The 16,815-nt window shown below is 44.7% G+C and overlaps 1 protein-coding gene across 4 annotated transcripts in view; it reads left to right on the top strand.

Moving 5' to 3' along the window:
- ZCCHC7 (zinc finger CCHC-type containing 7) overlaps positions 1 to 16,815 on the top strand; it is an 87,600-nt gene that overhangs the window by 59,740 nt on the left and 11,045 nt on the right. For 3 of the 4 annotated variants that reach the window (XM_015850090.3, XM_015850089.3, XM_015850091.3), the window contains exon 7: positions 6,297 to 6,332. The exons of the other annotated variant lie outside the window; for it this stretch is intronic. In XM_015850090.3, the coding sequence (XP_015705576.1) occupies positions 6,297 to 6,332 (36 nt within the window). The remainder of the gene's footprint in view (positions 1 to 6,296; positions 6,333 to 16,815) is intronic. 4 annotated transcript variants of the gene reach the window in all.

Here is a 16,815-nt window from a genome sequence, read left to right as displayed (position 1 = left end):
GTCCTTGTCTTCTGCATCCTTCATCTCAGCTGCTTCTTCATCCTGAGACACAATGCAACAGAGAGGAAGATCTGTAGAGATCTTCAGAAGCCTCTGTGACTGGAGACAGTGAGTAGGGACCTGTTGTTCACTGCTTATCTCAGAACAGTCATTAGGGACTATTTAATGAGAGCAGGGGGAGCTGGGTGCAGAAGAGGCAAAATGAGGTAAGAGAACTATGAGGTGAGGATCCTTACCAAGAAATGCAGTAGAAGCACAAAGTCTGCTGAGGCACAACAGGAGGTTGGTGGGAGAGAAACCCCTGGAAGGTTATTGACTGAACGCACAGAAGCTTTATCCAGCTTGGGAAGTCACTGTGATGAAAACAGCTGGATGTAGATGTGTACAAGGGAAAGGAGGCATGCTCACCTCAATCGTGAGGCATCAGCTTACAGCTGAGACAGGGGGCTGGTAGTCTCTGCTCTTTTCACACTGCAAATTGATGGTGATAAGAAATGTATATGTATGTGCCTCTGCTAATTGCATTCTTTAAGGAGTTTTGAGACCTCTCCATGGAGCTTTATCAAAATCCTAGAAGTGTTTTACAAGGCCCAGTTACTGCAGCTGCTCTGTATCAGCCTTTCAGTTTTGATGTTTCTGGTGCCCATAGAAACAGAGGTCTGAACACAAGTTCTGCGCTGTGTGCGTGGCTAAGTGAGATCCTTATCCTCATCGTTCCTCCAGACAACCCAAAGCTTTAATTTGTCTTTACCAGGAGGACCACTCACCTGTACTGTTACACAAAGGATGCAGAACAGGTTGTCATGCACGCTGTATGAGGGACTCTCCACCATCGTGTTTTTATCAAGCAGTGAAGTTGAGGCAACTTAAGGTGGTTCACCTAATCAGACTGGAAAACATTAGAAGTTACTTAAAGCAGTTTCAGGCTAATACATTTATCATCCACTAGGGCAGCTACTTTCCCTGAAACAACTTTGAGAATGTGTGGACTCAGATGCATAGTCGGACTGAAAGCAGCTGAACCTGATGTGCTTTCATCAGCCTGATGTGCTTTTCATGAAGCAACGTGAAAAGCATGTAGCTGAGCTGTTGAAGAGTCCATGGTGCTGCTCTGTTTGTCCTTGTGCTGCTCCCCTATAAAGGATGCATGTCTCCCCTATAAAATGCTTCAACCTTGTTTTGCATAGCTCTGTGTACACCCACGTGTATATTCACGTGGTGTGAATGTAGATAAATGTTTCTATATAGTTAGGCTTATACATGCATATATTGAAAATCCAATCTGTTCAGCAAGTTTGGTGGTGTTTCTGAAGGATGTCATGAGGTTTGTGCTCTACAGTCTCATCTGCCTGCTGTGTGGGTGAGAAAAGGACCTCCTGAAGAGGATGACGTAGCAGGAAGGGGGCAGAAGGCATAGATAGAACAGTGCTTCCACTTAAACGTAGGAAGAACAAGTGCACAGATATGCCGTGAGTTGCCTGAACTCCTCAGCCTTGGAACTGGCCATCAGTAGTGCCCAGGCCTCTTGCCTTCTTCAGTTGTGCTGTATCTGGGGAGGCCTCATTGTGGCCTTCCAGACATTGAAGTGAGCTTACAAGCAGGAAATGGAGCAACTTCTTACATTGTCTGATAATGACTGGACAAGGAGGAATGGCTTTGAACTAAAGGAGGGTAAATTTAGGTTAGATGTTAGGGGCAGGTTCTTTACTCAGGGGGTGGTGAGGCCCTGGCACGGCTGCCCAGAGAAACTGGGAGTGCTCCATCACTGAAGGCACCCCGGGCCAGGCTGGATAGGGCCATGGGCAGCCCGATCTGGTAGCAAAAGGCCTGTGATAGAAGGTTGGAACCAGATAAGTTTTAATGTCCCTTCCGCCCAAGCCATTCTGTGGTTCTGGCTGCATCTCTTTACACACACTGCCGACGCACCCTGGAAGCAGCCACTCTTCCCAAAAGCCAGGCTGTTGGCAGCCTGCTCACTTGTTCTGCCTGAAATGGCCTTTTCTGGCTGTTTAGGCATGGTCAAACTCCTTCCCTCGGCTTCCCTTGTGCCCTTGTCGAAACCAAAGTGTGTGCGGGTGCTTCCAGCAGAGCTGTGCTGGTGCTGGCAGTGCTGGACGTGGCTTGGCGCAGGCTGGAGCTGCTGGGTGCTGGCAGGGGTGGTCACTCATTGGCACGGCTGGCACTGCTGGTGCAGCACGGGCGCTGTCTTTCCTCTCCACGCTTCCTTGGGGCGCCCTGGAAGAAGGCAGCTCTTCTGTCCCTTTTTTCCCCTCGTGATCCCACTCCAGCAGCAGCATTCCCTTATTTCCAGGCCTGCCCCGAGTGGCTTCCAGTCTACTTGTAGGAGTGAGCAAGCAGTGCCGTGGGTCGGTCATCCCCATGGTCAGTCGCCTCCATCCCGGCGGCGGCGGCAGGAGTCGGCGTGGTGCCCGTTTGCGCAGGAGCATTTCTGCAGCGACGCTTTGTGTGTTTTTTGGCGGCGTCTCCCCCGCGGCGGCGCTGAGCAGTGTGTGTTTTGGCCAAGCTTTTGTCTCATTGTGGGCGCTTGCAGCGGGGCAGCTCCTCGCAGCCGCCGCTTTGACAAAGCACCAGAGGATTCTGTTAAAAAGTTGTGTTTAGTAATTGTAGTCGTCGTGTCAGACCATAACTGACTTGGAGCTGAAGGATTTTTGTGAGATGAGTAGCTGTGCCAGCAGGGACCCAAGTCTCCTGGGCCAGGCGCGCTCTCATTAAGATTTGCCGCTAGCCGTGGCGGTGTTCGGCAAGTATGTGACGTGCATGCTGTTATTGTATGCTTGGCTTGTCAGCCTGCAGCTTTCTGACACTCACTTATGTCACTCTTTATTCAGAGAGGAAGAAGCTTTTGATAATTTGACAAGACAAGCTCTTAAACGATCTAGGTCATGGCCTTCACTGTCTGTGATTGTGAACATATTTCCTGAAAGCCCTGTCACTCATCACAGCTACATTTTCTCCCGGGGAGCCATAGGCCCGTCCTGGTCTCCTGTCAGCGCGTGCATTTTGGTTATTCATACGCCAAATACAGTGCTGGGGTTTCTCCCTGGCGTTTGCAGCCGCCGCCGTGTTAGTGAGGCTAATCCTTCCCGCGCGGCGCTCCCAGCAGAGCCGCGTCCCGCGGCCGGCCGACGGGCCGAGGGAGCGGAAAGGAGGAAAGGCCGCTGAGCGCCGGTTTTGTGTTTGCTCACTGTTGTGGAAATATGAGAACTGGTGGCAAGGGCCTTGTCTATTGAGCACTTGAGTCCTGGTCTGCTGTCAGGGGCTGTTGCAGATTGAGTGTTTTATTTTCTTTGATGTTCACGTTTGAGAATAGGGAAGTGGGAATTAAACAACAGATGCATTAAGCCGTTGTTCTGGTAAAACAATAATTAGCACCTGATAAAATCCAATATGGGTCAGAACACGCGATGTGTCTCGTCCTGATCCGTCTGGTGCGGCACGCCGGGCTGCTTCGTCTTGGGCTGCAAAAAAATCACCCTTCCAAACACACTGAGTGTGCGTGCGGCACAGGGAGCGTTCTTGCTGAGCAGTTGTTTGTGCTGAGCCTGTGCAGAAGAAGGCGCCCAGCCGGGGCCGGCCACGCTGCAGGCTGTGCTGGGGAGCTGCTCTGTGCAGTGCTGCTCCTGGGAGTGCTCACCTCTTGTGCTCCTACATCTGGGCGCCGGTTCGGTCAGAGCACTGGGGCAGCAAATGAATGCGAGTTTCTTTTAATAGAGCGCATCCCGCTGCCAGCGCTTCTCTCTCTGCTGCGAGGGCTCCTCGTTCAACAAGGGCCATTGGTGGCTAAGCACTTCCAAATACATCAGAAAAATCGCAGCTCTGGTTGCTGCGTTTATCATCCCTTCTGCAGCAAACCATGATGTTCCATTTCAGTATTCAGCAGTAATTCCTAATTACGTTTTTTTTTGTCATTCTGAGAGGAGAGATGCAGACAGTAACTTCGAGCTGACGCAAGGTAATAAGACTCCCAGTTAAAAGCATCGCTTTTAAAAGGCTGTTGTTTAGCATCTGGTTTAGTCCATTGTATTCTGCGTCTGATGTTTCGTAAGTGATCATTGTGATGATGGAAAGTGTTATATTGAATCATCGTCTGAATGAAGAAATAGGCCTGCCCAATTTTCCCTTACCTTTGCCTTCCTCTCTCCCTTAAGTTTTCCCACAGCCCCCAGCGTGCTCGGCGATAACAAAACTCACCTCTCGATATCTGTGCTCAGTGGCTGGGGTTGTCCCTCGCTGGGTGTTTTGTTACGAGCTCTGCCAGTTGTTGTTTCCCTCTCCGAGTTTCAGATTTTCAGTATAAATAATGTCTTCGTGTATAGGAGAAAAAAAAATAACAATAATAAATTATACATATATATATATATAAGTAATATTATTTTTTTTTTATTATTCAGTAGCTGCTGTGTACGTAAAGGTCATATCACAAAGTGGCATTTTGCCAGTGTATGACAACTCCTTGATTGCGATTTTTCAACCATATTAGTCTGGGGACACTGTGGTAATCGAAAACTACCCAGAACTAATGTATAAATAACTGCCTGCTACCCCTGTGCTAAATGAGCAGAAGCCTTGCGTGTGGCTGGGGCCTTGGGTAGTTTTGAGGAGGAAGGAGATATCTTCGATACGTCCCTTTTTTACAAAGTAAGGGATGTTTACATATTGCACCTCACAACCCTGTGCGGGGACGAAAGCCCTTTTGTTTGCATTTGGAGGCAGCTCGAGTTTGTTGGACCTGTCACACGTTGCACTGCTTTCCCCTCCTAGAAGAGTGGGGCACCTCACACGTTTTCTTTATAGCAATATTAACACGAGGCTCAAATATTTGCACGCGCTATTTGAGCAAGGTGCAAAATGTGGAAGTGTTACGCGGAGCAGACTGGAGGTTTTTCTCCAGAAAATTGTGTTGCTCACGGAATGAATAATAAATAATATAATTTTCATCACGTCTGGGAAAAACTTACTGCGTGTGCCACGGGCTCACTGTGGAAAACATGGGTTATTTTGTGAGAGATCCGGTGGCTGATATTGATTGTTGCGTGCTGGGCTTTTATTTTATTTTTAATTAACATTCTCTGTCAGAATAAAAGAAGGCGGGAGTTGAGACATGAGCAAAAATTATTCAGAACCTGCATAAATGCTGTTGGCACCGGTTTGCAAGTAGCCGAGAGAGATCAGTGTTTGAAATCAGAGCTGCAGCATTGCTGCCGAAGCTGTGGAAAAAATGAGGTTTCTTCTCAAAGTTCTGAAAATCGAGGGTGGCAAACCAGATCGGTAATTGTTGGAGTGATTAAGAAGTTGTTTTAATAAAAGTGTGAGCGTGGTAAATAAAAGCAGAAGACATCCATTGAAGTGGCTGTGTAGGCGCCCTGAAAGAGCTGAACTGCTTCAGAACAAAGTGCCACTGTTCCCACATGTGCTGATGGCGAGGGTAGGGAAAGGAAGGGAGAAACACGATTCTGTAACGGCACTAAGAACCATGGAGAAATTTCCCCCAGCCTCACTGGTCGTTAACACGCTCTTGTTTTGTTGGAAGAAGAAAATGCACGTTTTCCTCCTTCCTTTCTTCTACGTAGTCCTGAGGTCTATTGTGTAACTGCTGCGGTTGCAAATCTGCTCTGTAAAAATTTCTACGATGGGCTGCCCCTACAAGTTTGTTTGCAAGGCTGGCAAGTTATGGGGAAAAAAAAAAAAACAAACCACAAAAAGGAGGAGAAGGAGCAAGCAAGCCATTGCAAAAATTGAAACATGAAAGCAATCTGCCATGCTTCTTGTTTACAACCCACCTGACATTATTAGGCTACTGAAGATTATTACATGTAACAATTATATTTTGATTAGGATAGAGGTTTGCACAAAAATACTGAAATATTTCAGTTTCTCCATGAAAGGAAGGCGGCTCGTGATTTTATTTCCACGGCACTCTGTAAATTTAAAAGGGCAGTAAATTTAGAATTTAAATTCTTTTCTGTTTGCCTCACAGTATTAATACTTCTTATAGTTAAAAAGCACGCTGCTCTCCCAAACTTCCAGCCTTCAGAGGAGAAGGGGAGAGCGAAAACTGTTACTGGCTTTCTGACAATGGCAGGGAGTGTGTTAAACCAGTGTAAAATTCAATTAAACTGTCTAGCCAGGTTTTTGAAGCTGAAATGCAGACCCTTTCAGTTAAGCTTCTTATTTTCCTGTGACCGACACCGGTGGATACTGTGTTATGCCAAAACCAACAGGCTGTAAAGCACCTTGTTTCATGCTCCTAGCTGATCAATATTTTTATTTTCCAGGCTTGCCCAGAAATATGGAGGCAGTATCACCTAACAGTAAGTAGAAACACCTTTTTTATTTTCTTCTACACCCATCCTATTTACTCTTCTGTGAACTGCTGACCAGAAAATATAGACAAGCATCTTCTGCAAGAAGATAATAAACATCTGAAGAGTTTTTGAACTGAAGAATGCAATGAAACACTGTCAGTGTTTTTTAAATACCTTTGGAGCTGACAATTTTGTTCTAATGCTGCAGTCATTAAATGAGTGTCTTGCAGCACTCTCTCAATGACTACATTTAAACATATAAAGAGAGTTAAATTTTAAGCTGAGGTGCATAGCAGAAGCAGTGCCCCCGTCTCATATATCCCAGTTTCCAGCAATTATTCACGACAGGACAGAGGTCTCTTCTGAAAGGAATAAAAAAAATCTCAGCCAGAGAGTGTTTGAGAAATACACTTTATAAACTTTTGTAAATCATTTGCTTTTGCCAAGAATATAGCTGCAGCTTCTTCTTTGGCATGCAGTAGTCGATCTTTAATAATTTAAACAAGAAAATAAAACTTTCTGAACTACAGCAAAATGTTACTTAAGGTTTTTCCTCATATGTAAAATAGAGATAAAAATAAAACAAAATGCGTACTAATTTGGCTGATAGTTAAACCAGGAACAAAACTTATCTGGCTAAGACAGTATTTAATGGCTTGGTATCACAAATCTTTAATTCATTAATTTCTGAAACTGTCATCTAGGAAAAATGACTTTAAAGATCAGCATTTCTCCAGTTCATCTGAATCTTTGCTGCCATTGCTACTCAAATCTAACTTGTATCTATTTAGCAGTAATACATATTCGTCACTACTCCCCATTCAAGATTAAGTAGAAAAGTTTGTCCTGCACCTTTCCTTATGGGGTATTTGATGTGCATATTTTCTTAGGGGTGAAAAATGGGGCGTGTGTTTTGTACTTTGTTGCCTCCACCACTTCAGAGTAGAGAAATGCTATTTTCTTCTGGCTTTGCTCAAGTTGGTAAATCGAACCATTACAGAAAAGCGGTGCTGAAAACCTCCTGTTTGTATTCCCTGTGTAATGACTTTAAAATGTTGGAAATTCTCCACTCTTTCTGAGCACTTGGTGGTATTTCGGATGGAGCTGATACACTGTGTATTAAGAGCTGAGCAGGAGGAGCATTTGCTGAATAATTTGCTTGCATTTTTTAAATTGTTTGAAGGCAGAAAGTAAGTGTTTAATTTCATCATTATTCCTAAGGATGCATGTTAAAAATGATTTCCAAAACGTCTGAGGAATCCAAAGTCTTAAATTGCGTATGTTAGATAGAGCAGAGTGGTGGGTTCTGTTTCTAGCGAGTTATAGGATTTAGTTTTATTTTATTCTTGCTTTCCATTGACAGTGCCTCAAAAAGCCGGTGGAGGTGAATACTTCAAAAATATTTGTGTAAGACGTGGAGCAGTTAAAGCCTGACCGAGCTGCGGCTGTGGGAGGCTTTGGAGCAGCTGAAGTAGAACATTTCAGCTGCGGATTTTGTGGGAAGTGTTCTGAGTTCTTCACCTTGTGTAGAAGCAACGTTTGTCAAAAAGCTCTTGTAGGAAAGCAGAGCAGTTAGAAATACAAGTGTGCTATCGAACACTGCCATCAGTATCTGCGCTCGATTTGGAGGCGCTTTGAAATACAGTCAGATACGGAGACACAAAGATAAACAGACGTGGGGTCAGACAATAGCTATAGATAAATAATTTTTTCCTTTTCCAGCGGACTGTTAGTGATCTGCGTATAATCCAGATTTGTGGTATCTGGGAAATAATTTGCACTTCTCAGGTTTTTGTTTTTTGGTTTTTTTTTGCACGAGAAAGACACTTTATCACTCGCTTAAAGTTGCTTTAGCAGTCAGATTAAGGCTGGAATCTCCAACTCTGTGTGGTAAAAGACTGATATTTTTAAATTAGGTTATACCTTAAGAAATGGCACCGTATGAGCTGTTTAACTGCGTGAGGCACAGCTTTTTTGCATTGAAATGTTCTTTACATCCAAAGCAGGACAGATGTAAATAGTGCTCTTGGAAGACTTGAAACTTCCGTAACATAACAATATACTCTATGGATATTTTAACAGGATTTTTAAAACGTGGATACTTTCATATCTACTCTCATATTTACATCCTTATCATTTTATTAATATTTCAGTGCAGGCATTATTTATAATTTTCCCACTTCAGAATAAATGCTTTGATGCAAACAGGGTAGCTGTTTAAAGAGAAATAGAGCAAGTTATAAGAAGTGCCGTTGTTGCTGCTGTGCTGTGTAGGCCACCTGCTTATCAACAAGCAGACAGGTTGCAGCAAGCTTTTCCCGTGCTTTGGTCATTGATACAGCCAATGGATTTTAACTTTCTTTGGTAAATGGATTGTGGGCGTCTTACGTGCAGGCAAATATATGCACAAATAAAGCAATGTATTCCATTTCTCAATGAAAGACTACTTTCGTAACGCTGCTTAAAAAAGCCATTACAAAAATTGTCTGAATGCTCTGCGCTATGTAAAGTATTCTTAATTAATTACTGCGAATGCTTCTTAGAACGGCGCAGCACTACACCTTTCTCTTTTGTGGAGCTCTCGGTGACTTTATTCATTATCTGCCTCTTTCCTAAGCGATGGACTGCCATCTATTGACTTATTGTAGCCCCTGCACAGGAGCGTGGATTGACTAGAACAATGACTAAACAACAAATCCAGTAAATCCATCCTGCGGGTGTGGATGGTGGTGGGATTTTATTTACGCACGGCAAATTTTGGCACATTGCTTGCAGTGTGTTATGTTACATGGGCAGGAGAATGTCTTGTTCTAACCAAAACTGACTGGCGATGCAGGAAATCTTGCAAGCAGTCAGGATAGCAAAAAGGATCTTAAGTGAAATATTGTAATTCGCCTTCTGACTGAAGGAAAGATTATCATATTGCATTCACTGGAGCTTAAGTTTAAAGACGATGTGATAATCAGAACTTCGTGACTGGATGGAGTTGTTTAGTTTAAACTTGTTGTTTCAACTTTGTTAAGTGAAATTACTGCGTAAAAAACAAAGTCAGCAAAACAAGCCATTTGCTGCTATAGCTTAAAATAGCATCTAACGGCTTCCTTATGGTGGCAAAGGAGAAGTTTTACAGATGACTCTCACCCTGTCTGCTCTCTGTGTACCTCTCCTACATCAGAAAAGGGAAATTGCATTTTTCAAAGCGCATTTTAAATTTCTGTTCATCAAATAGGTCAGTTTTGATACCAGCTTACGTCTATCAGAGAGTTTATTATCAATTCAGATAATAACAACAAGATCTTCATTTGCAGGTCCAGAAGAAACAGTTTTGATCATGACTTACTGCAGGGTAAATGAGAGCAAGTGTAATCTTTTCAGAGACAGAGCATTCAAAGTTCTTAGCAAACTGTTGTAGATTATTAGCAAACTTAGCTTAGGCTTTGTCTTTCCGAATGGTGGCTGCTCCACATACCCAGAGAAATAAGCCCTGTCTCCAAAGAGCAGATGCTTTCTCACCCTCAGAATGTTTGGCTCTATTTCATTCTCTTGTTCTTTCATATTTCACCTGTGAAGGCAGTTGCATTCGTTCAGAGTTCTGTTCTCAGATGGAGTCCAGTTTACAGCCATGTGTTTTCAGGGAGAGAAGTTGGTGGAAATACTTGAGGTCAAGGCGCCATACGGTTATCCGTTGCCCCGTTCAATTTTGCAGCATATTCTTTAGGAAAAAAAAAGGCACACGAGTGTCTCTCAGTGTTTAACATGGTATTTGTTTGCCTAGCTCTGTTTCTCATGGCAGCTTCCACTTTACAAAGCTCCCAATATGTGGAACGGACAGAACAGGCCTGCTGCAGGCCGTGCCCATCGAGGGACAGCCGTGTCCTGGAGAACCACATTCAGTGTTAACCACAGATGATGCTTGGAGGGAGTGGATCTGGAGATCTCACTTCACGGAGGGAAGTTTGTTTTCACCCAGTGCCTGTCCACATGTTGGAGGCCTTGGGCTCACACCAGCCAGACCAGCTGCTGGAATCCATGGCAGGCACCTCATGGTTCAGCCCAAGGGCTGGAAAGGCTGGAGAACGTGGAGGGAAACATCTGTTGTGCATTTTTCTGGGGGTGTGGGGCTGCACGGCGTGCACCTGGCTGAGGCACAGCTCTGACTCTTCCTGTGTGGTGGCAGCTGATAGCAGCACTGGGGAGATGAAACAAATCGGGCATGGCTTGATCTGCATGCATTGCAGTGCTGCAGTGTGCGGAGGGGCTGGTGGTATGCGGGAGGGAGCAGAGCAAGGCCAGCTCCAGGGCAAAGCAGGGACACCGCCACCAAACAGGAGTTAATGCTGCAGGTGTTAGCATGGCTTTCAACAAACGTATGTGAAGTAATGAATTTTCATCCCTGAGACGGGCAGTGTATGGTCTTTGTTTTCAAAGTGTTTCTAAGTTTTTTTACATATGGTAAAAAACATACCCGTCCCCTGTCTAAGCTCTCACTTAGATGGAAGCTGCTGGGCCAAGATGGCCACCAGCAGAGTTGTGCAAACACCAGAATTTTCGGCTCACAGGAGCTATCATTTAACTTGCTTTTTGACAGTTTGTTAATCTTACGTTTAATCCGCTTACATAAAAGAAGGTGAACCAGGAATTGGCTGTTTTGGCCCCTGTGTGTAAAAGTTGTGAAGGGACAATGCACCTTTTGTGTTTAAATTTTGCGCTTGGGTTTCTTTGTGTGCCGTTATTAAAACCCCTCGTGGCCTGCCGCGTTTCCTCTGACATAAAAACACAAGCGGTGCTGCTCACAGTTGGTTTGTATCCTTAAAGTGTGGCTTCCAGCAAATTTTAGATGTCATTCTGGCCTGAGATAGTTAAGCCCGGGAGATTTGTTTTGCTGAGGAGCTCTGTGGGCTTCATGCCGGAGAAAAACAGGTTTAGGAGCATTTTCAGGAGATTTAGCCTGAGTTGGCCGTGCACAGGGATGGAGCTGCTCTGCTCTGCTCTTGGTGTGACACAAGCTTGCCAGGCCGCTAGGTTGTCATGTCTGTATTAAATACACTGGATTTCAGAACTTGACAAGCTTAACATGGGACGTTTAAAAGTGATTCTTGCAAACTGTTGTGAAAACACAACTTTGTTTGCTCCCTGGACACTGTTGTTTGCTGCTGTTTGTTTTGTAATTTTGGAAGCTCACTGCAGGTTCTGGAGTGGCAAACACCTAATAGCTGTTTGGTGGGGTAATGTGCAGTTCAGTCAGCCCCAAATTGCTGGGAGGAGAACAGCAATACCTGGATGGCAGAGGCGTCTCCACACTCGGCACAAGAGGTGACTTCGTGATGTTCGGGGTGCTGCAGGGTTTTGTATTGTCTGAGAATTTGTGGTGTCCTTTTTCACCAGGAGAAAAACAGGGAAGATGGTTAACAGCAACCGGCACTTACTTTGTTTTTAAGTTGTGTGTGTGCGTTGTTCAAAGCTTAGCCCTGCTGTTTTGCAAGTGGCATTCTGTAATAAAGATGCTTCCGAACTGTGTGCCTGCAGTTCACAGCTGTTCTGCTGACTGTGAGTGTGCTGGGGAGGGTCGGGTATGCTGTCAGAAAGGTCTCTTGGATTTCAGTTCATATTGCTTTTGTTCGTCCCTGCTGACTTACACCTTGCCCAGCATTGTTGTTCTCCTTTGAGTTTCAGGTATTCTCAGTGTTGTCAGAAAATTTATTTTAATTTGAAAAAACAAACAAAAACAAAACAAAAACAACCATAACCAATTTGACAAAAGACAGTATTCTTTCTGACAGCTTTCTATGGCACACGTGAAAAAGGAATTTCTCATTCTGATATAACCAGGTTTCCACAAATGCTGTTCAGCAGCTTACAGCTGGGAATTCCTTAACTCAGGGTTCTCTCCCATTCTGTACTTTAAAATGGTATTTGACATAATAAAGGAAAATCACCTTCCTACAAGCATGCAGTGTCTACAAACAGTGCTGCTTGGAGTTTCTCTCTTCGGGATGAAGTTGGGTTTTTAACTTAGGCATGGTAATGGGGATGTGGACATTGGTTCATATGAATTAGAGAGTTCCAACCGGTTACGTGTAAAACACAAACACACCTTTGCACTTCCACTTTCTTAAATGGGAAGGATGGGAAGTGTTTTGGTACTTTCCTTTTGCAGAGTTCAGGTCCTTAACTGATTGCTTTTATACCACAGAGGGCATGGGAGTTACCCAGCTCAGCATCTGGCTCTGCTACAGCAGACCTGAAAGCTGAAATGGCTCTCAGGAGTTCTATGCTCCTACACAGACCTGAGAGGCTGTTTTGGATGGGCTGTATAATCCTCTGCAGCACAGTAATCAGCTGTCACTTACCTTAATCATTTAAGCAGGCATGCTTTCTCTAACGTTTTATCTCTCTCGTGCTCTTCCCCATCTGCCTCCCCAGGAAATAAAATAAAAGATGCTTCTAAATTGAGGGCAAAAGACTGACTACATCTCGACCAGAAACTGTATTTTAATGCGTTTCTGGATATAGTTCAGTATCTGGGGGAAGAGGAAAGCCTGCCAGACTGAACCAAGAAATTTCCATTTCTCCAACGTTGGGGCTCCAAATAGCCTCGTCAAACTGCTTGGAAAGTGGCATCCTTCAGAGAGTCCCCAACTTCAGCATGCATTTTGTAGTAATACAAGGGACTCTGTGCTCTTAGCAAGGCCAGTTTGTCTTCACCCTGCCTTCAAGTGAGAAAAGGAAAAGAAGATGAAAGTTTGGAAATGAAAAGCTTGAGCTAAATTGAAAAATTAAATTAAGTGCTCTGCGTGTTGGTACATTTGTGATCACCCAGGAAGTTCTTTGTGCAGCACATAACCTGCAGACGCTGTGCCAGCAGCCCTGGTGGGAAGAGGAGCCCACGGCTGGGAGAGCTGCTGCCCGGCCCTGCAGACTTGTGGGCAGGAATAACTCCGCTCTTCATCTGTAAACCAGCTTGCACTTTCTCAGCCCAGCATGCATTACTTATGTGATAAACCAGAATTCTTGCATAATTACTTAAAGAGGAAACTTGGTAAGATCCTCTGCTGAAACACTTCCCTGTCGAATATGAAGCCACGCTTTTGTTAAGTGAAAGGATCGACTTGATCTTTTCTTCAGAGCTAACAGATTTGGTGAGCGTTTTCATCTCACTTTCTCCAGTTTGAGAAGGTGAACTTGCACAATCCTTCAATAATTCCTGCTATTTCAAGTATTAGCATTATTAGCCATCTAAATAAGGAAAACAGCAGCTTTCATGATAAAATCAGATTTGCAATGCGTTTCAGAAATAGGCTTCTATTTGAGAAAAAGAAATCAGTGTTTCTGTGCCCCTTTTCTGCAGTGGATTTTGCATGAAAATATTTGTACTGAAGTTCCTTTATTACTGCAAAGTATTACTTTAACCTCCACATGAAGGTGTTTTTTCTCGGTTTTGTTGGAGCTCAGAATCAGCTTCAGAATTCCATAGGAAACAAACTGTCACGTGTATTAAAATATATTGAAACAATACTTTGATGTAGTTAATATGAAGGGCATTTTGCTACCTTTTTGCATTGCAAAACAGAATAAATATAAGGTACCACTGGAGCATAAATATCCACGTGCATCACAGTGCTGACCAGTACTTTGCTTGACACATCTCCACTCAGTAGCTGTTTGTAAATTACGTGCTTTAGCAGCACTCAAGCTGTTCCATGTTATCATACAAATACTTTCCATTTTAAGATCTTACAGGTGTCTAGCAGTGACTGTCTGTTTAGCTCTGCTGTGGCAGAAGCGCATGCAGTTCCCATGTACACTGCCAGAACTGCTAGCTCATCTTGTCAATTATCTGTATATTAGGAACAGCTAAGAGCTCGCGTCAGACTGTAACTTTCTCAAGTTATGCTTGATCATGTTAATAATCTACGGATTAGAATTCCCTAAAAGCAATTTAATTCTGAGAGGGTCTGTCATGTCAGTAGTATTAAAACATCATGTTAAGCCCTGTCATATGAATAAGAAAATTGTCTTAGTGACAGAATTACCCTGGTTTTGTTTCCATATTTTGGAAACTTAATCGTATAAGGAATCCAGGCAAACAAAAGGCCTGTGTAAATGATGTGTTGTGTAAATCCATTTGCCCCGGATGGATGTGACCCATAGCTGGGTACTGTTGTGCTCCTTAATGTAGTCTTGGAGCAGTGATCTACCTGGATAATATGATATGCATAGCCTTAGCAAGCAGAATCCAAAAGCCATGAGTGTAACTCTCAGATGGGCACCGTTCACAACCTGCATGGTGGTCTCAGCACTTTGTGGAAGCAAACCGCAGCACTGCCATCACTGGCTGTTCTTTTTAGCTCCAGCACTTTGTTGAACCAATACTTGCAGATTCATGATTTGTTTCGCCTTACGGTCTGCTGTAGCTCTGGCTCAAAAGGGCACCTTTTGCTGCGCTGTCTGCCATAGGGCTGCCATGTACGCAGTAGGAGAGCGGCGCTGCCAGGTCTGGCATGGCGGTGTTGTGTGCAGGCACATGGCTCAAGTTTTCATTCTCCAGAGGTACGATAAAGGAAACAGTGACAAGAATAGGTAGTATTTACAGAGTAGATTGTGTGATATATTTGCTACCCCCCCACAAAAATAAGGAAAAAAAAAAAAATAAAGACGTGTTTGGGGTTTCTCTGGGTCAGCATCCAGTCCAAAAGATGCTTGTCTTTTTTTCCCCCAAACCTTGTGTTTCTTCACCTGTTAGTGCCTCCTCATCATCCAGCTCTGCAGAGGACACCTCCTGCACATCGGACGTTTCGTTTTGTTTCTTGGCCATGCAGTTTGATTCTGTTCCTGAGGTGTGTTTGTCATCACTTCATTTGGCACCTACAAAAATGAGTGTTAGGTGCCTGTGTTTGGACATACACACGCACTGAAGAGTTTCTTGGGGCCATATGATAATCCTGAAATATTTTATGCTTTGGAAGCAATCACACTGGATTTGCACGGGATATCTGACCTGACTTCTTTTTTGTGGCAGATGAGAACCTGGTTAAGGTAGTTCTGCTTTTCTGGCTAGTAGGGAAAGAGAAGGAAAGTGATAGCGCTGGGATACTCCAAGGCTGGAGTGAACTGCTCTGAACACCAAACTGCAGCATCAGTGTGAGGCGTGAGAGGTGAGCTGCAAAGTTTGGTCATCCATTTTTGGAAGCTGCTGACTACGCAGGGTGTCCCAGGCCATACCGAAAGGAGGGAGAAGCTTATGGAGCAGAATCATATGTACAAAGTGACGGTGTGAGGAGGATGTGGGAAAGTGTTTGTCAGCAGATACAGTGCGAGGTATCAGACATTTCTTCAAGGACATGTTCTGGTTGATGTCACTTGTTAGAAAGCTGGGGAAGAAAATCGGTGTGCCTGAAAATGTACGGTGGTGTTAGGGAATACGTGAAAAGCCTGCCTGGAAAATGTTCCTAAAAACGCAGTCAGTAAAAGGCAGTGCAGGTCGAGGCCTGGGCGGTGGGAATTTTAAGGAAGGCTCAAATGACTGTTAGGAAACAGAGCACAAAACCTGCACCCACCCGACGGCGCAGCATCGCACCCTCCGGCAGCGCTGTCTGCTGCGGTAGGAGCCCCTGCCAAGGAGACGGGCAAAGCAGCCAGCTCAGAAAGTTGTTCGGAACGCGGTACCCCCTCCTCTCCATCCTACGGGCAGCCAGATGCCATCCGTGCACGCGTGGAGGTTGCGGAGAGGAAGCGGTCAGTGGTCGGGAATGGCAGTGAAAATGAAAAGCGAGGGCGCCGTCGGGCTCCCCGTCGCACCGAGCAGTGAGTGCGGCCGTGCCTCAGTTCTGCTAATCTCCCGATTTCACATGCTGTGCAAATGTTTGTGCTCAGCTTAGTGCAGACACGCGCGTGTGAGTGCGCTGCGCTGTGCCCACGCGTGGCCACGGTCGCAGGGCCATCCGCGCATAACCCACCCACTTCAAAGCTTGCGGTCCTTCCTCCATCCGTGTGCTAAAAGGTTTCTTTGTACGCCAGGCCATTTGTCCGTCATTGTCTGGGGTCCAAGCGGTGGTAAAATACCCTGTCACCGATCCCCAGCGCCCTGAATGGCAGCTTCTCTCCGGACAATTGGCGGCGGTGCCGAGAAATATTCCTGAGAGGATTATTTAACCTTTCAATTTAGGGGGCACAAAGCCCGGCTGATTAATGAACTTTCTGATGGGTGCCGATAAGCGGATCTATTTCTTTATTTCCTCCAAAAGTGATTCCTTCTCCCGTCCCATATTACTATAATCTTAAACATAAAAATGCGGCAAATAGATTAAAAAACAGCACTAAAGAGTTTATCTGGCTGGCAAACTGAAGGAGCTAAATTAAAATTGGTAATGAAAGCAGTGGCTGAGCCCTGTATATGTTTTTTAAATGCGGCGTGTATTTTGAAGAGACTTATTCTCCAGCCTGCCTGGTAATGACTGCTTTTGGTGCGTGGTCCGGGGCTGGCTTCTGT

The sequence above is a fragment of the Coturnix japonica genome, chromosome Z (assembly GCF_054131305.1).
Source record: "Coturnix japonica strain WE chromosome Z, WE-NBRP24, whole genome shotgun sequence".
In the NCBI taxonomy this organism is placed as follows: domain Eukaryota; kingdom Metazoa; phylum Chordata; class Aves; order Galliformes; family Phasianidae; genus Coturnix; species Coturnix japonica.
The sequence above is the reverse complement of the archived record's forward strand: the minus strand, read 5'-3'. Positions and strand labels throughout refer to the sequence as shown.